This window comes from Stegodyphus dumicola, chromosome 8 (genome assembly GCF_044657685.1).
Source record: "Stegodyphus dumicola isolate Sdum_Otavi_A_Nest chromosome 8, ASM4465768v1".
Taxonomy (NCBI): Eukaryota; Metazoa; Arthropoda; class Arachnida; order Araneae; family Eresidae; genus Stegodyphus; species Stegodyphus dumicola.
In genome coordinates, this window is record NC_140775.1 from 141,190,627 (window position 1) to 141,215,181 (window position 24,555).

The 24,555-nt window shown below is 31.0% G+C and overlaps 1 protein-coding gene across 1 annotated transcript in view; it reads left to right on the forward strand.

Moving 5' to 3' along the window:
* Positions 1-24,555, forward strand: part of LOC118191798 (A-type potassium channel modulatory protein KCNIP1-like) — a 235,273-nt gene that overhangs the window by 102,197 nt on the left and 108,521 nt on the right. The window contains exon 4 of the mRNA XM_085823036.1: positions 5,410-5,480. Coding sequence (XP_085679162.1) covers positions 5,410-5,480 — 71 coding nt within the window. The remainder of the gene's footprint in view (positions 1-5,409; positions 5,481-24,555) is intronic.

The window sequence follows — 24,555 nt, forward strand, 5'->3', positions numbered from 1 at the left end:
AAATTCTGCGTTAATGCTGTTGGAAACTAGAAAATCTAATGCTAGAAGAAGATGTAAAATAATTCAGGCTTTTATTTTGCTTTCATATGCGTTAGATGTAACATTTTAAAGCTATTCTCTAAAGCTAATGATTAGGAATTGAAAGAACTGAAAGCATTTATAGTAATATAACTCTAAACGCCTGCAAGCACAAAGTTAATTGAAAAAACTGTTAATTTTTATAGGATCCTAATAGTGTAGAATTTACTCTTCTTCAGATCCTATTAAGCTGACAAGCGAGTTAACGCTCCGTCAGAAATATTGTTCTACGAAGGCTTAAATCATCTTTGAATTAACTCTTTAGCTAAGGAGAAAGCATAACTTGTGCCTACGAATAAGCTCCATTACTTGCAGGTATTCAAAATTTAGTAAATTGAAAACTTAAATTAAAAAATTTAAATGAAAGACCAGTCGGAGACCACACAAAGTGGCCTACTTGATCTGAGTCAATGTTTTAATGGGTCGTTCTAACGTCGGCTAGCAAAATGGATACAGTCGGAGAATATTCACTCGCAGAACTGTGAGAGAATGTGAAATGTGAGAGAGTTAAGTTAGAAAACATTCTCATCAAGAATTTTAAAACTTGTTTCAATAGATATTTGCGGTAAAGATTTAGGTACATTATCGATAGATTTTTGAGCTAAGAACTAAGCTGTCATATTAATTTCATCATTTCACAAGCATTTCTGAATAAATAATTTTAAACAAGTCCGCTTTTTTCCTTATAATTTGAATTGTTTCTTTCAAATTTCACAGTATTATACAACATTCATTGCATTGCTAAGTATCATATTAGTTAATTATTTATTTATTATTATTATTGACTGGATGTATTCTCAGAAATAAATTAAAAAGGAAAAGAAAATATACTAAATGAAAGAAAAATTAAAATGCAAATAAAGCGTCGGAAAGAAAAAATATTTTCCACTTAAATATATTCACTGCCAAGTTGTAGTTATTCGCGAAACTTTTAAAAAAAGAAGTATAATTATTTATTGAAGATTTCATTTGCATTTTTTTACTTACATTCAAACGCCTAAGTGACGTCAGATGTGCAATAGAAAAATTGCAGACAGACATAAATAATTCCTAGGATTATGAAATAATCTTTCTCAGTTGACTGTAGTAAAGCCTAAGAAATTTTAAAATTAATTTTGCGTAATCATATCCACAAGACGGTTAAAAAATCTGGTTTAATTTTGCAATACTTTTTTATCCTTTTTTGCTAGGAGGAGAGCAAATGAAGTAAAACTAGCTATTTAAGGAAAAAAATTCTGGCAACAGTATTCTTCCTTGCTAATTCTTGATTATAACAAAACACTTTCATTGACAAAGGATTATGTCTTCTCGGAATGCTTATTATTCTGACTGTTGCTGATAACATATTAAAGCATTAAATATTCAGTCTTGTAATTCCTTGGCAAGATAATGGGTTTGAGTGGATTAGTTCGTAAAAATATGAATGACTTTTTATTTCATCTTGCATATGCAATGTTAAGCAAATTAATTAAGTTATCTCTTCACTTGATCACTATAGTGGTTGCTCTTCTTGATACCAGAGAAACAGATTGAATCAGTTAAGTAGAACTAATGAAATTAATAAATTATTCCAATGAAATAAAGATAGAATTATGATTAGTTATAACTAGTATTCCTGCATTACTAACGATGCAATTGCAAAAACAGGAAGCATAATTATAAGTAACTCTCTATTCAAGACAAATTATTTAGACTAAAAATGTAAAGAACTTAAATAAATTACTCGATTATGGCAGAGTATATGAGGATTCGATCACAACTTTGATAGAGCATTCTTGGAGAAGGAATTCATCTCTTTCCGTATTATCAAGTTTTCGGAAAGTCTTTCTGATACAAATATTCTTATCTTATGTGGAATTCGCACTTGGGCCCACTGGCGTTGGAACAGCTTCCATCAATTATGGGGAATAAATTCCATCGACTCGATCAGCATGAAATGGGTAAATTTAACAAAACACTTTCCTTGACAAGAGTCTGTTTAACATTATGTGTAAAGTAGATTAAATCATGAATATAAAGATACAGATCATTCTTATAACGAGACGTGGTCTTCATGGCTGAGTCATCGATGCCTAGCAGATCTGCAGTTTTTAATGCGACTGGTGTTAGAGTTGATCTTATTTTTTAGTATGCGTACATGTCATTTCCACCTCTGCTGAATATCTGATGTCCTAAAAGAATTTATTGCAATGAACGAACTTTCTCTGCCCACATGGTATATTGTTTTGGGAGGTTGAAGCCAAGCCCGCAAGTTTGGCTTCGAATCGACTGGAATAAAGAACGAGCGCTTTGTGATTGTGACGTATATGTCAGATGGTAACAATTAAATTCCATTCATCCGAAAATTACTCTCTTCGATTGAGACAGGAGAATAAAAATGCAAATTATTGCATTCCATTCCCTCACAGTACTGTCGATAAAAAATGGAACTTATAACAGATTTTATGTTTTTCCATAACTGATAGCAGGTGAATGATGATTTTTTTTTATTTAAGTAATTTGTTTCGTTGTAAAGAACAGTAAACTGTCTTCAAATACTTTGTTGCATGTTGCACAGGTCATATACCAAGAGATATTTCATATTGTTTGTACTCAAATACATCTTTCGACTAAAAGCCGTGGGTCAAGACAGCATTAAGAACAAAAATTCTCAAGAGAGAGTTAAGTTAAACTAGAAGAGAAACACGCTAATGTGACAATCAAAATCGTAAAAAACAACCTTGTATTTAGCGTAGGTATAATGAAACACTCAATCGATTTCGAGGGCAGCTAAAGGTCCCTCCTCATCAGGAGAAAGAAATACATAGAAAGAAGAAAATAGGAGAAGGAGTCACAGAAACACGTGGTCCTTATCAGCACTCGCTCCCTATTTTAACTTCGCTAATATTTCTTTATGCTTGATCAGATAGCCTGGCTCAGTAAAAGTAGGCGGCCAGTGCAACTCTGATTAAAAATCTAGTTATAACCACGTGCAGTGCTGATAAGGACCACGTGTTTCTGTGACTCCTTCTCCTATTTTCTTCTTTCTATGTATTTCTTTCTCCTGATGAGGAGGGACCTTTAGCTGCCCTCGAAATCGATTGAGTGTTTCATTATACCTACGCTAAATACAAGGTTGTTTTTTACGAGAGAGTCAAGTTGCTTGATGTTTGAAGAATGCTGGTTTCAGCTTGCAGATGATTAAGCCAAAACAGTATTACTCCTGGTAACTATAGAATTTAATTTGTGAATATTTTAACGGCTTTAGAACACTTGCATTGAGACTCCATTATGTAACTTTTTATTCTATCAGTTGAAACAATTAAATATTAGCCAATCCACATATTAAAATAACTTCATAGGTGATCATTTGTTGGTGAATATAATGAATTTACTTCATTAAATGCTTACTCTTTAAATTTTGCCATCTGTTTATAGTTTATGAAGACAGAACTAAAATATGAATGAAATAATTATTCCTAATGTCGTATTCTAATATCAAATATTCCACATATTTAAATAATTAATGCATTCGAGGATGGGAATTATCTCATCATGATAATGTAGTGAACCATCTCGTGGCAACTACTTCTGTAGGATGTCCGTCTGTTAAAGTGTCGAGAGACTAATACTTCTAAGATCATAAACCTGCGTACTCTATGTTCATAAGTATTCACTTCTCTAAGGCGATTATCTTCAAAAAACACCGTAGTAATTCACTGTACTTTAAGAGATTGATATAAATTCTATAATATAATATAATATAATCTATAAATAACTAGTTTTATGTAGATAACAACTCAGGGATAAAATATCTAGAAAAATAATACATCGGAACAGACAATGAACAATTCAAATTTATGCCCATGCGGACAATTACTTTTTTGTGTGTTCTTGAAAAGTATCAATCTGTATACATATTTTTCTTTTGTGGAAATATTTTTATTTCAATAAAATTCGGAAAGTTGAGAGAATTAACCCATTTGAAATTTTGAAATGTACTTTGACTTCCATGATGTTTTATTATTTAACTGCAAGACGTGTTTTAAACAACAAAAAAAAAACATACTTTCATACATTAGTTACATACAATTAAGTGCTTACAGTTGACTATAAAAATTGATAGGTTTTTCAATTATGAGTCGGTTTCATCTGCTTTCTGCTTGTGCTTGCATTTATATTAAGCTCTTACGAATATCCACATAGAAACATGTATCAATGTATTTTGAATATCAAATTTTTCAAATTTACTGATGTTGGAAAATTTATCTTTTTTTTTTTTTTTTTTTTCAAATGAATTTGGTTTGCCAAAAGTTCGGTAAAAATGACCAAACGATATTCGGAATTTTCCGTTTTGCTATAATAAAAAGCGTTCAGCACCGAAAGAAATTATTAGATTAAAAAAATATTAGATTAAATGAACAACGACGAACTGGAACTACTTAGAAATTTCGGTATCCCATTTTATCTTTCGGGATTCATTTGATAAATCTCTGGGATTTTTGTCTTTTAGTTAAATTGAAATTTATGAGTATACAACTGCAAGGTGATCGGCGTTTTGTTGTCTCAAAAGTCATTTCAAACTCTCTTTAGCAGCACAAAAAGAAAAAAATCTGAAATCTTTCAGATTTTACATTACGCCCAAAGGGGAAGTTTTTTTCATTTACATACATCTCTTGAGAGCATTTGGGCTAATGTTCCTTTGGACTAATAATATTTAAAAACAGCCTATCTTCAGAATTCTCGACAGACAGTCTCGAGCGCTGGAGAAAAATATATTTTCTCCCGTATAGTGTTGCCACTGCTCGCTTTGAAATCATTGAGTTTGTTAATCAAAAATTCGTTAAAGTTTTCACAAAATATGAAATACACAATAAAACAAATTGTAAATTCAATATTCGGGCTTCCAGGTGTCCACATTTGGGTGGAGGAGTGCGATATTCAAAATCTGATGGCTCTAGGTACCGTTGTTTTTTCACAATACGAAAAACATGGATACATTCATGCAAATTCTTCATCGTCTATACTGTTAAGAATTTTGTATATATGAAAATCATTTTAGTGAAATCATGTGAAACTGATTTTTATAATGTAATATGAATTGCTAGAAAGAAACGAAGCAAACAACAAAAATCAGAGAAAAAAACAAATATACCTACAAAATTTTGTAGGTATAACGCTGATTTTTGTTGTTTGACTTCTGAATTAGTTAAAATTTTATTCATTTAAAAATTGTTTTTGATATATTTTTAGTGTAATAAATTTCAAAAACTCATCTTGAAATGTTTTATTTTACATTTAATGTAAATGAATATTGGTATGTTCTAAAAATACTTTTTCTTTCTTTTTCAGATGCCTCCCTCTACGCTCACTATGTGTTCAAAGCTTGTGATCAGCAGAACAATGGTACAATTAACTTTCAGGTTAATACGACTGTTTTTAACTCGACTTTATTTCTCCTATCATAGATCTATTTTTAAAATCTTTCTTGCAACTTTAAGTCTGTTTTAATGATGATTTTGAAAAATGTGAAATATTATAAGCTTACGATAAACAGATTACATCGCTTTATGTAAATTACATTCTATTAATTTTAAAATTAATTCTCGCAGTCAGCTTTCATATGACATATTTTTTAATATTTTACCTAAGCAATAAAACTGCTTTTGAAATAATCTTAAATAAAGCATATTCATTGATGCAATACAAAATTCAATAAAATGAGAGATATTCAAATTCTTTTTTGGCATCTCCATTTCTATTAGAATAATCGTTGAATAAACAAAATAAGGATAGTATGACAAAAAAAAAAAAAAAAAAAAAAAAAAAGAATTGTTAGCCGATGAAAGTCAATGTATTGCCAATAATTCGTTAAATAATAGATGAATATAAAATATAAGCTATTCTTGCTATGCTTTATATTTAGAAAAATAAATGAATTAATTTCATGTAATTATTATATGACTCGAATAGAAGACGGTCTCATATGTGAGATCGCTTTACACTTTTGAACGTATTTTATTAGTGAAATAAATATATCATATGCTTCACAGCATCCCAAATATCATTTTATGTCACATGAAAGGGAATTTAATATCTAATTTAGGGTAAAAATAAGTAAATAATGTGCATGAGAAACAGTAAATAAGATGTATGAGACGGTTCAGCGACAATCTCCCATAGATGACCTATCTCCTTGGCGTCTAAACTGGGAAGAAATTATGTTGATCATGAAAAGGGAATTTATATTTTACTTAAATGTGAAAGATAAACTACATAATATCTGAATAATATCAAAAAGGTCGATTTTGCGAAAAATTACAATGAACTTTAAAACATATTTTACTTATAATCATCTAACCTGATAAAAAACCTTCAATTCGTATACTTTGAGGAATAGATGTTGCTATGACTAATTTTATTTTCTTAATTGCTGTTTCGTTTAAAAATCTTGTGAAAACATTTGCGATAACTGGCAGTTTTACAATGGCAATTGTAGGGTACTACTGTAACTAGTAGTAACATCGGCAAAGACACATATGTTTTCATCGTGCATATGCTTAAATATCCACATATACAATAGGTAAGATTTTATGTATTATACTATGAATGTTGTTTTGCAAAAATTTGCTGCACATTTATTGAAATGAATTCTGCAAATCTGCTTTCATTGTTCAATCCAAGCGTTGGCAAACATTTTTGGCTGCGGGTCAAAATCAGCTAAAATGTTTAAATTAAGAAGACGTTTCGGGTCAGTGGCATTTTCCCTTTAAAACGGTCCTTTTTGGGAAATAGCAAAGTGAATTTTATTGAAAAAATAATTACAATACGCTTTAAACTTCATACGTGAAAAATAATGTTTATAATTATAAAATGACAAACAAACATAACTGACTAAACTTTATTTTTCTTTTCGGTGTCAATGGCCAACCTAATGCTGAAATTGTGACGTCAATTTAGTCGAGTCTGACTTATAGTAAGCATCTGAATTTTCGGTATCTGATCTTGTTTTCACTTAATTATAAGTTTCATGTGTGAAAATTTTTGTTCACATTTACAAGTTGAACCCATTGCGAACTTAATGACAAAGCCAGTTTTTTGGAATTATCGATTACGGATCTTAGTTGCCAAATTTATCGATTTCTGCTTGAAATTATGTTACAATTTTTAAAGATGTATGTTCGTCACTGCAACTTAAAATTAAACAAAAATATCACTGTTATTATCCATTTTTTGTTTATTTTTTATGTATTCTTCAAGTGTTTGTTTCATATTTGTTTCATAATTTCTTTTTTTGATATTATAATTTATTTTCGGAACTCAGATGGGTCACTTGAAATTATAAAAAGGGTCACTCTGATTCACGGGTCATAAGTTGTCGAGTTCTGGTTTAATCGTAAGATGTTCTTTTATTTGAGTAGCAATAAGGTGGAGACTGCTAAAATGTAGCAGTAGTTGAAGGTCCTTTTCTTACCAGTAACCTTTCTAAAATAATATCTAATTAACTACAGCCATATCGTTTAAGCAGATGGTAATTACAGTGTTTCATTATTTAATTAATTCTGTCTTCGAGGGTATTTTAAGCTACACTAATTGAAGATTTAACTTTAAGTTCGATTATAGTTTATGGACACACCGATCGGTTTAGTGGTTTTTGCTAATTGCTGATGCATTGTTTGCTGGGTGCGGGTTCAAATCCCGAAGAAGGCGTACATGTCTGTAAGTACCGGGTGATCATAATTGTAACAAAATTAAATTGAAACATAATTGACGAAATAAATTGAAAATAATTTATATCGAATATTGTTTTGTTCAAGGAATTTAATTTGTTCTAATCTTTTCAAACGGCAACGGGAAACTTGTTTGTTTACAGACAAAATGACGTCATGCAGTGAAAAAGCAATGGAGTTCTCTGTTTATGGGAAACAAACTCTCCAAAAGCAGTTTAGAGACGATTTGGATATGGGGCGTGCTAGGATGCTGTACATCAAAACTGGCACGAAGCTGGGCAAAGGCAAAGCAGTTCTGTCACCTATATGAGGGTGCACAAGGATCATGTCAACGAAAGACGCAGTTTTAGACATGGCACTTCTTGCCATGACAAATCCATGGACTTGTTCTCATTAGGTCGGTCAACTGAAATCAGCTACAACACGATAATTTTAAGAGATTAAAAATTTTAGAAACGTACAGTTTCAGATGGATTTATTTAGATCTCAAGTTGATGGCAATTTCATTTCAGCAAAAATATGTTGAAGTTGAACACTTCTTGATTATCAGATTTCCATATCAACATGATCACTCTGTTGTTTAAAAAAATCATCTCGAATCTTAGAGATTATTCGTGTTATGTTTGGAAAATCTCAGGAGATTATGAAATGTATTTATTTGACAATAATAATTAGAAGACAATACTTAATTGATACATTTAAAACGATTACCGAATGTTGCCATCTATAGGTAACTTTAGAATAAAAAATAATAATTTGCAAGCTTTTAAAGTAATAGAAAATTCTAAAATCGTGATATTCATTGATTTTTAAAAATATAATTAATAATGTAACTTTGTGGTCTTCTGCTTCAACAGCCCTATCACTTAATCAATACCAGGTTTCAGTAAAAGATTTTTGGCTGCTCCCGGTTCGGTTTGGTTTATTTGATTTATTTGTTTATTTGATTATTAAAGCGCTAAAGGGCTATCTGCCTACAGGAAACGATGCCTCCGTCTAGGACTTTCTATGGGAAACTGGCTCATATACATGTTGCACATAGGGAAAACTACGAAAACACCCGCTCACGGGATTCGAACCGAACTATCAGTGTTCAGCGACTTAACTTTTCGGCCGATGGTGGGCCTTGCTGCTGCCGTAAGGATAGGATAGTAGAATTGTAAAATGTCGAAAGAATCTAAAAGAAGCAAAAGGAAAAGAAAACAACTAAAAGAAAATGAATAGAATTAGTAATAATCAATAAAAAAAATGCAAAAAATTCTTATCTCCTGTAATTACTTGATAATTAAAACAAATGTATCTAAAACCATATGCGTGGCAATATATTTCAGTTTTAATATGCTCCTATTATTAAAAATGGGTAAAAAACTTTACTTTATTATCTTTATGGATGTTATTTAAATTTCGAAATGTAGCATATATTTAGCTTTTATAACTTTATTACTTTTCTTTTAAGTATATTCACTAACGTTTGCGTTAAAAAACAACGACAAAAATGAGTGCTTAATTATTCTAGGTTTAAGAAATGGTACACATTTTTTTTAAGAAATGGAATATTTTCTTCTCGGCTTTGGGGAGAAAGTAAAATTGATTTGTGTGTGCTAATAAAAATTAAGGCGTGAATTTAAATTACTGAGAGATCGTAAAATCTAATATCTACTACTTACTGAGAGTTTCGCAAGTTTCATAAATTTTATAATATTTTCCATTTAAATATATATATTTGGATTTACTCTGATGCTAAAATAAAATGTTTTCTGATAAATAAATTACGTATATTATAAAGGCACTAAATAAGCAGCAATTTCACACTATAATCGCAAATCTCTAATTTTCGATATAAAATTTTTATGATCTTCATTTAATTTAAGTGTTTTTAGAATTCAAAGAAATCTTAATTAAATAAATTGTAGAGACTTTAGGATTTTTTTAAAGCCAGAGAGATAAAAAATGAGCAAACACCTTCGCCGGGAATCGAACCACGGACCTCAGCTCAGCGTGCAGAACCGCTACACCACGAAGGCACGCTAGGAAGGCGGGAGAAATACAATATAAAATGAACTATTTATATTACATATGTTAATTGTTTAAAATTCTTATGATATTATTAAAATAATTTTCAAGTTGTTTTTCTTTTTAATGTAAATGTTGCTAAAAAGTTATTTTTAATGGATGCTTAAAAATATGAATACTGAGCAAACGCATTCTAGCTGAATATTTTAACTCCTCTGAAACTTTTATAACTCAGATTATTCGTTTCTTTATCATCAGTAATTTTGCTTCTTATAGAAGAAAGAACTTGCACCTGTCTTCCTCGAAAAGCAGAGAACTTTTGTATAAACGAGAGTCAATCTAAATTTGAAGTTTGTCAGAATTTAAATACAAAATTAACTTGTTCCTCTTCTATATATGCTAGTAGCGTGTTATTCCAAAATACCTCATTCATCAATAATATATATATATATATATATATACCGCATTGTATTTAAGTGAAACTCATTTTACAAAGCATCAAGAGAAACACTTTGCATGGAGAAAAACCGTTAATCAATATGCAATTTCCATATTTCTCCAACAGTTAATTTCAGATTAGTTCATGCAACAAGTTCTTTCAGGGCAAGTGGTAATATTTTTTCACTTCCATGGAAACTGAAGAATGGTCTATTTTGTACAGTAGAACGTATTATCGATTTGCGATAATTGTATTATATGTAACAGGCATGTGCTTATTTCATAACTGCCTTTTATGGATTTATTCACTTAGAGAGAAATCAGAATGTAAGCAGTGCACCAAGAAGTAAAGATCAGCTGAAGCTTTTGCTAAACTTGAACGAGCACCTTACATATAAAACGAGCATTCAGTAGAGTAAACCTTAGCTGTTTGTAAAGACTGCAAGCAAATAAATGTAACCAAAACGTAAATCACGAGCTTTTACTTCTAATCGAATGGATTAATTAAAATTTCACTGCTCTTACTATAGTAATGAATGGCTTAATGCTCCTAATATAAAATTTTCCTACAATTTCTAACTTATAAGTATGAACTAGCACAGCGTTTCTTAAATTGTGAGTCGCGACCCCGGGGGAGGGAATCGCGGAACCTGAAGCAGAGATCGCCAAAAATTTAACAGTTTTGATAGTTCTTTAACTTATTATAATAATTTTACAGTTACCAAATATTTTTACACAATGTATCTGAAAATAGATAAAGATAAAACAATGCAAACAAAGAAAAAAGGAAATCCACGCATTCTTTTTTATAATAGAAACGTTCATTTTACTTGCTTTGCACGTGACGCTGTCATTTCGTCTGCTGTTTTTTTTTTTTTTTTTTTTTTTTTTTTTTTTATTTTTATTTTTACATTGTTCTATGTCTTAAAATAAGAAATTAAAATTAATGACCTAAACATGCATAGTACATTGCAGTACAAGTTAAAAAATTGACAGTTCCACATACGCGTGTGTTGGATTTGCACTATGTTTATCGGGTTCCACAAAATTTTCGTAAATATTATGGGGACCTGGGGGTCGCGAAAAAATCTCAGTGATAAAAAAGGGGGTTGCGACTTAGAAACGTTTAAGAAGCCTTATATCAGACACTGGTATACCATAAATCTTCGCAAGCAGAATGTTTTCCAAATGGCAGTTTATCTACTGCGTCTTACCGTTCAGCTTGACAGTTAGTTAGTTACCATCTGTTAATTGCTGTAACCTATCACTCGCTTTGCATACACTTAATACAGAGGAGAGTAAATAAAGCAAACCGAAAATTTTACCTTTAATGCAAATTTAAAGTATGATAATTTTCCATACAAAATGCGTGTAAGTTCTCATAAATTCCTACCATGAAATTATTCAATACAAGGAATAATATGGTATTTGTCGTTTAAAACGAGCACAATCGTATTATTTAAACACACGATCTATTATATTTCTTTCAAGATATAGTAAGCATACTTTTAGTATAAGACGGGGGGGAGTCAAATTTCATGTTAGTAAGAGTCACATGTTGGAGTTCAGGAAAATTTGTAAACCACAGCTAGATTTTCCAAAAGCCACACGTTGTTCATATTTTAAAACAATGAAACAAGTTTTAAATGGAAAGAAATGTCTGTTTCTAAAAAATCTTTCAATGACAGCATGTGATCATGATCTGTTGAAGACAAAGCGAAGTTTTGTGGTGTCTCTCTGTTTTCTGTAATTACAGTTTCATTCTGTAAAAAATACTCTTTTTCTGTCTTTAAATGCTTCGATTCTTTCCCAATACCTACTTAAAATTTTGATCTATCAGAGCTTTGATAGCACGAAACTTAGGATTATTATTAAAGCTGCGCCACAGCTATTCAAATCGTATTTTTTTGGGGGGGCTAACTGAAAATTATCTCATAATTCCCGTGCGTGTTTTTTCCAATGCAGGCAATCTGTATAGCTGTTGTCTTCAAATTTTATATATTCTCAAAATGTTTTCATGATAATCTCCTCTTCTAAATTGTGACTGCCCACAGATTTAATACAAATTCCCAAAGCTTATATTGGTATTAAATTCTCATTCATTCGAACGTCGAATCAAGTTCGAAATCATTTTTAACTTGTATTAAATTCTGAATGTTATTAAATGTTTCTGATGAGTTACATACGTTTTCATTCCGCTCACAAACCACTCCAATTTAGTTTCTACCGCTACTAATGATTCAGAAATTGGGCATACCCTTCCTGTAAAGCATCCAAAAGTATACGGTCCAACCATTTGAAAATCATCCACAAAGTTTTAAAGGTTTCTTTTGTTTGATATCATCAGAGCGGTATTTTTATTTATTTTATATTTTTGAATAATGTCAAGTTCCTTAACTAACAAGAAATAAAATCAAATAATAATAGTATTTCGACATTAATCTATTAAATTTTACTAATAAGTTTGTAAAATGAAATGACATAAATTGATTACTTTTTACTGAACAGTCAGTGGTTTTCTTGATTTCCATCACTTGGGTCGATAAAATGAGTACCAAGTTCCCTTGGGGATTAAACACTGGGGAGTCCTGCGACAAGCTGACTTGTTAAGGGTATATGTTTACGTACCCCGGGGTCCACGGTCAAAAAAGCAGATTTCGGGCAGAGCAGGTCTTGGCCCATTAGGGCTGTTATGCCATAGTTTAGTTTAGTTTAGTTTTAGTCAGTGGTTTTAGTTTACCATATTTCATACATATATTTTATTTGCATAAAAAACCCACCACTCGACTGCGAGAGCCTTGCTGTGGCTATCTCTGTCGTAAACTCATATTAATTTCCTCTTCTGTATCGTTCTAAAAATCTAAACGAAGTATTGTTTCACACTGCCGGCCTTTAAATTTCAACAAAGTTTGCAACTCATTTCAAACTTTGTTGACCTCCCAATAACCTCGCAACTGAAACAAAGAAAGAAGAAAACATAACTGAGTTTAACTTATATATTTTTCATAATACAAAGATGAAATCGTTAACATTTTAGTTAAGGTGGATTAAAACATTTTGCTATGACCAATGACGACTTTGGACACTATAAATAATAACAATAAACCCTTCTAAATGATGAAAGTTAATGTCGAGGAGATTTTGGATAGGATTTCGAGATGTTGCAATCTAGTTGGTTGTAACAACGAAACATCATCCGTTGTAGCCGCTGGTAGCCTTTGTCAAGTTGGCGTGTGTGGTAATAGACGTGTTCAGTAGAAACCAAATGGTGTACGCTCTTGTCTAGGCAAAGCAGTAATCTGTTTTGTGTTAGGAAATGTCGTAAAATACTTAATGTGGCACTGTGCGCTATATGGACTATTTGCAAACTATTTTTACTCCTCGAAGACTAGTGCACCAATTGGCTGGCTATTTGAAAATAACAGGGCAAACGAGGGCTGTCTACCTAACATGAGGGATGCCTTCAATGAGGACGTTCTAAGGGAGACTAGCTCGTATTAAGGTTACAATGGGTAAAACCTTGAAACCCAATCGTGTAGCCAACTCATTCTCTTGGCTTCGAATTCAGGATAAACTCCTAGCATTCAACAATTTATTGCAGTCTCTTCAGACACCAGTGGAATAATGGCATCGGGATAATTCTGAATTATATCTCTTTATTCATTTTTTCTGGATCCATCGGTTCGAAAATAAGATAACAATGATCGAATTTAAACCAAAACTAGCAGCAATTTTGCAGTAAATTAGTGATCGCGGTACGTCGCTATTCTTTCGCGATCGCATTCGGACAAATGCTGTTGTATATTCCATCTTATTAGGCATACTCTACACTTTTAGTCAACGAAACAAAGAGAAAACATAATTCCTGTACGTAAAATAGAGCATTGCATAACACGTATCCCCACGAATATCTCCCCTAAAGTGCGACATACAAGTTTTTCAATGGTTAATGACATGAAACTACAGAACTGAGTGCATCTCACGAACGAGGAAAGACCTCTTTTCTGCTTTCTACTGATTCTGGGTAGCGTTACAGGCACCTATTATCAACGTATGCGCTGTGGTTTGATCATTTTTATGTCGTAGCATGCTCAATCTATAATGCAAATTTTGCGTCAATCGACTGCATCATTCGAGATTTGCAAGTTTAATACCAATAATCTATTGTATGTATTCATAACGAACAAGGCTACGACAAAATTATAAGACTATAGGAATAAAATAAAATACTGTCAAAAAAGGACTAATCACAGCCATATTCTGAAGAATGTTCAAAAGAAGTTCTGTACCTTTTCTACATTCAAACTAGTTGAAATTCTCTTTCATAGTAACATTTCATTGGTCATTGCCTCCTTTTTTTAGGAAAAGCTTATAACATTTAGTTCGCTAATTTTTTGGCCCAGAAGAGCTATTAGTCTCCAAACGGCATATTACGTTGGTTCACTGTATATGTCCATTTCACTTTCCAAATTATTGCCAGCAAATATTATTGTCCTGGATTATAATTAAAGAAACTATGTAATGAAGAATCTGCATAAATATATGTATGTTTCTCGCATTGTGAAAAATTAACGGTACTTAGAGTCATCAAATTTTGAATAATATAGTCGTCCGCCCGAATGTGCGCAGCTGGAAGTACGAATTGAGAATTTGGAATTTGTTTTAATATCCAGTTCATATTTTGTAAAACTTATTATTAACTAGTATTTATTAGCAAACTCAATGATTGCGAAGCTAGCAATGGCAACACTGTAGGGGGATAAACAATTCTATCTCCAGTACGCGAGACTCTCTGCCGGAAATTATAAAGGTATGTTTTGAAATATTTTTAGCCTAAAGGGACATCATCCCAAATGCTCTCGAAACGTGTATATGTGTGTAAATGAAAAAGCGGCCCATTGGGCGTAATATAAAATTTCAAGGATTTCATATTTTTTTCTTCGTTTTTTACATCAATTTATGATTATGTATTTTTGTTCTGTTAACATATGCAAACAGGAAAATATCTTCTAACTTTCTAACGTTTCAAATGAAGTTACTTCTCCTATACTTCATTTTTCTCACAAATAAAATGTAAACATTTAATGGTGTACACTTTATTGCCTCTTACTAATAATTTTAAAATACGAAATATGATTTCAGGTACATTTTTAATATTATAAAGTTCAGATATTACTTACAACCTAACAGATGCATTTTTGAGACAGAAAATCAATTACAAAATTTTTGATTATGTACTGGAAACGAATACTCTATCTTCAGAATTCTCAGATGAAATACCACTGTTATGTCAGATATTTTTCCTTTTTCTTTCTTTTTTCCGTTAAATTTTCTGAAATGTTTCATACCTTAAATGTGAAAAAACATATTAACACTATATGGAGCTTTTCGTGGATAATTTAATATAATACGCATTTTCTACTTATAGTATCGCACAGAACAGGAATACTCCATTTCTGTCCCCTTGTACCTTTCTTTACCTGTGTAAACTATCGTAAACTAAATGACCATGTCCGAAGGAAGATCTAAATAAAGCCGCGATTTTACTGCGTCATTGGCAGCGGATTTGTTTCAGTTGAGGTCATAAAAATAAATCTTCGACTCAGCAATAACTCGCTTTATGCCTGAACTCATGCAAGGAAGACAAAATTTGGAAAGCCATTTCAGAAAAGAAATTGAATCTACAGTTCTGGATTACTGTAGCAAACAATTCCAACTTTCCTAAGATAACTTTCTTTGGTTGAAACTAGAAATACGTATTAAAAATAAATCTCTTTCTATGAGTAGGTATACACTTCAAATATTTTATGATGGTAAGTTTTTGTAGAGCAAAGGTCACAGTACTGTTAGTAAGATTTTGAAAAGAGAAATAATAAATCTTTATGGAGTAAAAGTTTATTTGGACTATAATACTGAGGGAAAGTTTAAAAGATTTTCGTATATTTGTTCGTACATTCTTTCATACATTTTTTCGTACATTTTGCAACTTATCTGCGAAAGCAAGTATGATAAATACAAAAGCGGTGCACTTCAAAATATTTAGTATTACTTTAAATCGACATTTTATATATTTGAATTATATAATGAATATAAACATGTTCTAACATTGTTCTGTAAGAACTTATTAAATTCCGTCAAGCGATAATCTTGTCGTATAAGTTATTAGTACATAAACCCAACAACTGGAAGACCCGCTGTGTGATTGCTGGCGAGTAAATATTGATATTTTTCATTTCTTGGTTCCAAACAAATTTACAATTTCTCTACAGTGGCACTCGAACTAAAATGGTTTGGCCGGTAACTCCTGTCCACTTTGATCTATCTAGGTTTTACTTTTCTCCAGTCATCCAATAAGTGGGGGAGAAAATACGGAATTATCATATTCCTCGTGTTCTTCTGTTTGAACTGGTAACCCACGCAACTAGCAGCAGAACGATCTATAATTCCAATCCAGGAGGAGTTATAATTGATTCCGTATCTTTCCTAATTCTAAAAAATTATTTAAAAAATCTCTACCGCTCTTTAGTTATAAATTCAATTCGTTCATTTTTAAGAAATTTATTTTACAGATCAATTGAAAAATCTCAGATGGAAAAAAATGAATGAAAGAAATATATATGAAATCATATTGTATTCTCCACATGCTTTTTCAAAACTTACGCACCTTTAAAAATGACGATTAACGTTAAACTGAAGTGCGAAGAATCACATAGGTGTTTGCAAGAGGAAGACATAAATACTTAAGAATCATCACTATTTTTTAATTTGAGTATAGGCTTAAAAATTTATTGTTTAAGCAATTTAATTATTATTTAATATTCTGATGTGCTGTCAAAACTAGATAATTCCAGCTCTATTTTCATCTTAACATAAAACAGAATGATATTACTTGCACCAGTTGCAATAATTCTTTTTCATGTATAAAAACGGAAATAATTTTAACCATTAAAAAGACTCAGCCCATTCATATGTCAAAAATACAGATGACTGGGAAATCAAACTGGCATGATATCGTTGAACCGAATACTCTAGAACAGCGGTTCTCAACCTTTTGACTAACGCGTACCATCTGAAACAAAAGTGAAAAAATTTAGTACCGCCACTCACAGCCGTACCAAGATATTTTTTCTTCTGAGGCAAAAAGTTAAATGCGCGCCCCTGTATTTATATCAAAATAGCTATACTTGTATTAAACAAAAGTAAATGTACTAAATCAAAATATCATAATTCTTATAGCATAATTATGCTATAATTCTTAGAGTATTTTTAATCGTAGCTTTATAAATTCAGAAAAATAATATAGCCAATTATTTATAACTTTCAAATGAAAATGTTAAAAAATTTTTTCTTGATAAGTAAGAAATAACATCGAAATGTACATTGCATTAATTTCGAGGTTTCCTTGCAATTCTTCCTATTGTTTTATTAATTTACCTTTGCCGAAGCTTATTTTCCCTAATAATAACTGACAAATTTAAAAACATAATTAAGGTAATTTTGGAATTCGTATAGTCATTTTGGCGCCCCTTCTAGTGATTCACCTGAGGCAAGTGCCTCACTTGCCTCCACATTGTCCCGGCTCTACCACCACTACATTTTACAATGATTATTTTTCAATTTCTCAATAGAAATAATAAAAAATATACGTATTTTGCCATTTTCACAACCTATTGGCTATTTGTATTAAATATGCATACATAAAAAACATTAGATTAAAAATTGGTTTACCATTTTAATTATAAAAATTTAAATTATAATATTTTAATTCTAAAATTTACTGCGAAATTTGGGTCTGTTTAAAGAGAGATCAATGTCGTTATGTCCAGTCTTATTTCACTTAGTTTTAACCGTAAATTAGGATCCACTTTGAATTTTATTCTGTATTTATTTTTGAAATATAAGATGTAAGAAAATCCTTGTTCACACAAATAGGTTGTGCAAGAAGGCAATAAAAATTCAATGTTCGATCACAGGAATTTTCTTTCAATTGCTCTTTTTCTTCACGAGATTTTTGAATTTAATAATTAAAACGACATTGTTTCTTTGCGTACAACCTATTTTTCTCTTGCGTACCACCAGTTGTACGTCTGCCACCGGTTGAGAATCACTGCTCTAGAACGATTCTGAACACATCAGATTTTTAAAGCCTTGACTCTGCTTACTTCCTCAAATTCCTTCCTTACTTAAATTGGTTTCACCTTTGTGACGATAAAGTAGCTATGTAGTCAGTTTATTATTTTTAAATAGACTGTTAGGATAAGCAATTTTGTCATCATTTAGATATTTCTTTTAAGCACTAAACTTACATTTAAATATTTACTCTTGAAAATGCCCAATATATAAGAACGATATCATTGTTCAGTGTGCCTGACTGCTTTCCAGATTAGTTACTTCATTTTCTCTTCTTTCACTGCGTCAAAATTACCCTCGAGTTCTCACACCACGATTTCATAAAGATCAAGCCATCCAACGAATAAAATTTTCAGTTACAATTAGGAGATCTTTAATTTAAAGGCTGTGTGAGAAGGGTGGCAATATCAATATGTGCTTCCTGCAAGGTTTCAAACTATTTGAAATAATGTTTGGAGAGTCTATAATTCTACCCAAAGCCTTGAAATCCTAACTGGGAGGCTGGAATGTCAATAATGTGTTCAAACTAGAAAGAACATATATCACTGATTTTTCAAATATTTTGAGCTTGCCTTTCCATTTGTACATAGAAAGTCTTCTATGACTGTCTGATAGAAACATAATATGATAATAAAAGTAAATAACAAATAAATATTTAATGGTACATAATGGTACAACACATCCGAATTTACTCGAAACTGAGATCACCTTCTTTACTGTATTTTAAATCTAAAATTTGGTAGAGTTTTATAAACGCGTATTTAAGCAAATGAAATTGCAGAAGGAAGGAGAAAGACTTCAGTTACTGGTAAAAATTGCATTGGTTAAATACTAAATAAACCACACAATTAATAGTTGTGTGTTTTATTTATTATATATACTGGTATGTAACATATACATTCATATATATGCATATATGTGTAATAATTTGAACTCAAACTTTTGAGAAATGAAACCTTTTTAACCTAAACCAAAACTTTCTCTTGCTGAGCTTCCATGCTGGACCAATTGTGCAGTTTTGCTTCTACCTCTGTGCCTCTTGGATACTATTTCATTTTACTCTGTTTCTATCGCGACAATATCAAAAATGTAAATACTGTAGAAATAGGCACGATTAGAATACCAAGTTAATTGAGGTCACCACAGTCGGTCGAAATAAAAATTAATATTTAATTTTATTCGGTTGATAAATTTTCCAGTCATTACGGAATCAGCATTTTAGCATTGTAAGCAATCAGAATTCTTCCTCTTCAATATGGATCTACGTTCTATGCTATTTACGTGCTGCACCATCAGTATTTCAGTATTTCTCTTCCTATTACTAAATTTCTCCTACTACTATTACTAAGTACTTCTAAATTTGTTTTTATTACCCACAAACACACACATATGTATATATATACTGCCATATAAACTGTTAATCATAATAGCCATGTCTAGCTGAGCATTTTCAGTTTAGGCCTTTATCTAATTTATTGGTCATTTGTATGCCTGAACCCAAGTAGATAACAATCTATAAGTAATTTTTCTCTCTGTATCATCGTAAATTTCATTTTATAAGATAGCTTGTCTTGTTCTAATCCGAATCACTGCTGTTCTCACCAAATACTCATCCATATTGTTATTTCTTAAAATTTATCCTACAATGTAAACAGCGATTTACATTCGAAAAACTTTGTTTTTCACTAAATACGGTACAACATAGCAAATGTATCATAAGCATAATACTAACCATAATAAAATTAAATATATTACTTTGAGCTTTATGTCTCCCAAGCGAAACATCACAGAATCACAGTCTGAGAGTTGATGCCTTATCAAGCCAAATTGCAATGACACTCTTATCTTCTATTATGCAGATTTCAAAAGCACGTAAATATTTTACCAGAAATGCATACTGAGTAAACAGTGTATTAAATTAGTGTAATGTCTTATTGGATAACAGTTCAGTTTCATTACTAATAATATGCAGTATACTAATTACTAAATATATAATCGCTCCTTGGGAGAGAAATATTCTTTTAGTGCTTAATTGCTGCATTAAGAAATTGCAATATATTCAACATAAGGAGCACTGAAATTATAATACTTATTGTTTGATAGATTTCTTAGTAACTAGAAACAAAACTTCAGGAATAAGTAATTATACTAAAAAATAATAATATATAATAGAAAGAAATTATACTAAATAGAAACCAATCAATGAAGGGGTGATCGACATACGCAGAAGAGTTAAAAATAAATTTAAAGACTAATTTAAACTTATTACAGTTTATCGTTTATTCTATGAAATAAAAAAAAATATTTTAAATTTATCATACATAAATGAAGTATTAAATATACTGCATTTTCGTGATATTACAAAATAGTTTGGGGAAAATGGTCAATTATTCATGGAAATTTCCTAAAAGAGAAAACCAAACTATTCTTTTCAGGTGGCTGTGAACTCTTAATTCATGTTGATACGATTTGGTATTAATGATGTTCTACTTTACGATCCATTCAAAATTAATCTGCATCACTTGTTAATTAATTAACCTTTCAGTAATGACTAATAGTACCTACTTAATAGAATAGTGTTACAGGTGTCAGTAACGTAGCTCGTAAAAAAGAAAATTCTTTTTAATAATCAACCCCTTTTAGAATTCATATCAGTCTAAATATTTAGAACTTTATGTTGCACATATTCATTAATGTATTTTTTAGTTATATTACCATTTCCATATTAAAGATCAACCCAGCAGTCGGCCCGTTGATAAAAAAGCTAATTATTGACAGTTTGACCCCGATTCAGATACAGAAAATACATTGGTTATGTGATCATTTCCGTAGGAACATAGATATGAATTAGTTTCCTTTAGAAATTCCTACACAAAAGCATCCTTTTCTTTAGGCTGACAGATGTGGTGTTCTTTACGGTAAACAAGGAAATTCAATTCAGTATTTAAGTTTATCTTGTATATTACCAGGTGTTAAAAGATAACTCTAATAAATAGATAGAGACAGATCACGGTGAAACTGAACATTAGCATTGCTTTTCTAGAAAATCTCTATACATTTTGAGAGTGACTAACAAGTAGCAGTTCGCTTCTTGAAGAAGAGACTTTCCGAGTCTCTAAAGATTCCCTTAAGTTGTAGAGACTATTAGGTTATTTCAAAGCAGAAGAGATGAAAAATGAGAAGCGCCTTCGCCGGGACTCGAACCACGGACCTCTCACATACGCGTCGAGCGTGCTGACCACTACACCACCAAGGCATGCTAAGAAGGCGGGAGAAGTAACATATATACCCCCTCTTTTTAAAGGAAGACTGGGGTTTTAAGGAACCCAATCGCCAAATCCTGGTGGTGAAAAATCATCATTCACCACCTTTTAGTTCGGGCGCCACTGTAGAGACTATTAGGTTATTTCGAAGCAGCAGAGATGAAAAATGAGCAACGCCTTCGCCGGGACTCGAACCACGGACCTCTGGAATACATGTGGAGCGTGCTGACTACTACACTACGAAGGCATGCTAAGGAGACGGGAGAAATACCTTATAAAGTAACAAAATAAAAATGAATTTTTCAAATTTAAATTTTTTGACTAATATGTACTTATCGCATATTGAGACTTTAAATAGTATGATTAGTTGACGTTTAATTTTGTTGAATATTTAATTTCCTTTAGAGATTCTGATCTGCATGTATGCTATGTGTTGAAACTTTATTATACACAGAGACAAGCTGTAGCTCTCACACAAATCAATAAGATAGTAAATTTCAGAATGACACATTTAACCTTTTTTCATGAAATATTTAGAATATATAAAACAAGAAGCCGTTTCTAACAGTGTTTAAAGAAATGCAATAACTTAAAACAAAATGGCAAACTCGAAAAGGCAAAATGACATTCTTATCTAAACGGATCTTATTAATGTATCCATGAAAATTTAACACAAGAAATAAATTGTAAATTTTTTGCGGGGAGGAGCAGAAAACATAAATTATTCTTCGAACTTTAAAATAGTTTATTACTTTTCTTCTTATCTGTTCAAAAAGTGATTTAAAGACATATGTATTTATGTAAACATGCTAATGTCATGTATCTGAAATGTCTTTTAAGTAGCTGACGTACAGCAACAACGTTACAGCTTTTTAAAAGAAATATATATTACTAGCAGCTTCGCTGCCAGCCTTCGTCTGGCTTTTAAATGTACCGGAAAAATGGCTGAAGGTAACACCAAACGTTAAGTTTAAAAACTGCGTAGAATTTTACTCTGCAGAACAACTTCATAAAAAAAGTTGTTACGTATAACAAAATTGCAATGAAATAAGCAATATCCCTTAATACAAATATTAATTATCCTAATAAATAAATTCACCAACTTCCCTTTGCAAAATCTTAAGAACTCAAATGGTATAAAGGAGGTTAAAAACTTTGTTTCCTAAAAAAATCACTCAAAACTTTTCAATATCTTAAAAACAGTGAAATGAGCAATAAATAACATAAAATAATAAAATAAACAAAAAATTCTGAAAAGCAAAGTATAATTAATGATATTTTAGCTTATATTTTCAAGAGAAAAAAATTACAATGAAATAAGCTATATCACTTAATACAAATATTAATTATCCTAATAAAAAAATTAACCAACTGTCCGCTAAAGGTAAAATATTATGCAAAACTTTTCAATATCTTACAAACAGTGAAATAAGCAAAAAATAATATGAAAGCAACTCAAAAAACATAAAATTCGCGCAGAATTTTACTCTGTAGAACAACTTCATGAAAAAAAATCAGTAAAAATGTATCAGATATATATATATAAATGGCAATGAAATATGACAATCTCTTAAAAACAGTGACATAAAATATACGTTGAAAAATTGTTGCCAAACCCATATTTCTAAAAGAATGAAACTATTTAAAATGATGCGATTTCATCAAAAATCTATCAACAACACAGGCAAATTGTTGCCAAAATCACATGTTAAAGATGTGAGATGGGAGAAGTGTACTCGGAAGCTTCATTTAAAAAAAAAATTTAAATACAAAATATTATCATTTTTCGAAAATTCTTTTTGTAAAAGCAGTCGCAAGGATGAAAGTTTAACGTGTCAAAAAATCAAAGAAAAATAAACTGTACATTTTTAAAAATAAACTTTGTTAGAAAAAATCCCATTGAAAAGCACCCTTTGTTAAATAAATTCGTATTTAATCTATTTATTGAAACACGAAATTTATTTTAAGTTCGTAAAATAGCTAAGTGCATGACGTTTCATGACGATGTGAAAATGGAGTGTGTAGAGTAAAATCTCATTTTCCTATAGCCCATTATGTCTCAAAATGACGCGATTTCGTCACAAAACATAAAATAAAAAAAATCTAATTCGAATTTCGAAAAAATCGCTTCGAGGTGCACTGGCTTTTGTCTAGATGCACCTATGTACCAAATTTCGTAGCCGTGGGTCTATTGGCATTCGCAGCGCAAACGAAAGATACACACACACAGACAGACTCTTTCTTTTATTATATGTAGAGACTACCACTAAATTACTAATATCAGATGCTCATAAGAAATTATTATTAATTTAAACTAAAGGTAAATTGGACTTAATTTTTTAACAGCAGCTAATATTAATAATAAATTGTGCAATTAAGTTCCTTTGTCTAAAAATATCACTTAGCTGCCACAAGTTTAACACTAATGTTAGAATTGTTACAAATTGCTTATTTATCAGCATACTGGATATTATAATTACAGTTTTACTTTCTTATCGGTAATGGAGTTGCTTAACGTTTTTGACATAATTTATCATCGTATGCCGCAATATAATATCCGAAATGAAATAACAAGAATACTTATCTAAATTGAGAAGTATCTGTCTCATTTTATCAATATAGTAGCTTATTTTTGATAAAAATAGATGATTTCATTTTACTATAATATACGAGGGCTGTTTTTTTTTCAACCTCCAATGGGCTATAAAGAAAAGACGGGTGAATATACAAAAAAGATTTTATTACAAAAGTAATGTACAATACAGGTTATTTTTCTACATAACCACCTTGACGATTGAGGCATTTGTCATATCTGTGAACAAGCTTTGCAATAGCCTCTTCATAAAATGTCCCCGCCATAAAATGTTCCCTTCATAAAATGTCCATAAAATGATTGGAAGTGAGTTGTGACGGTTTCTTTTAGC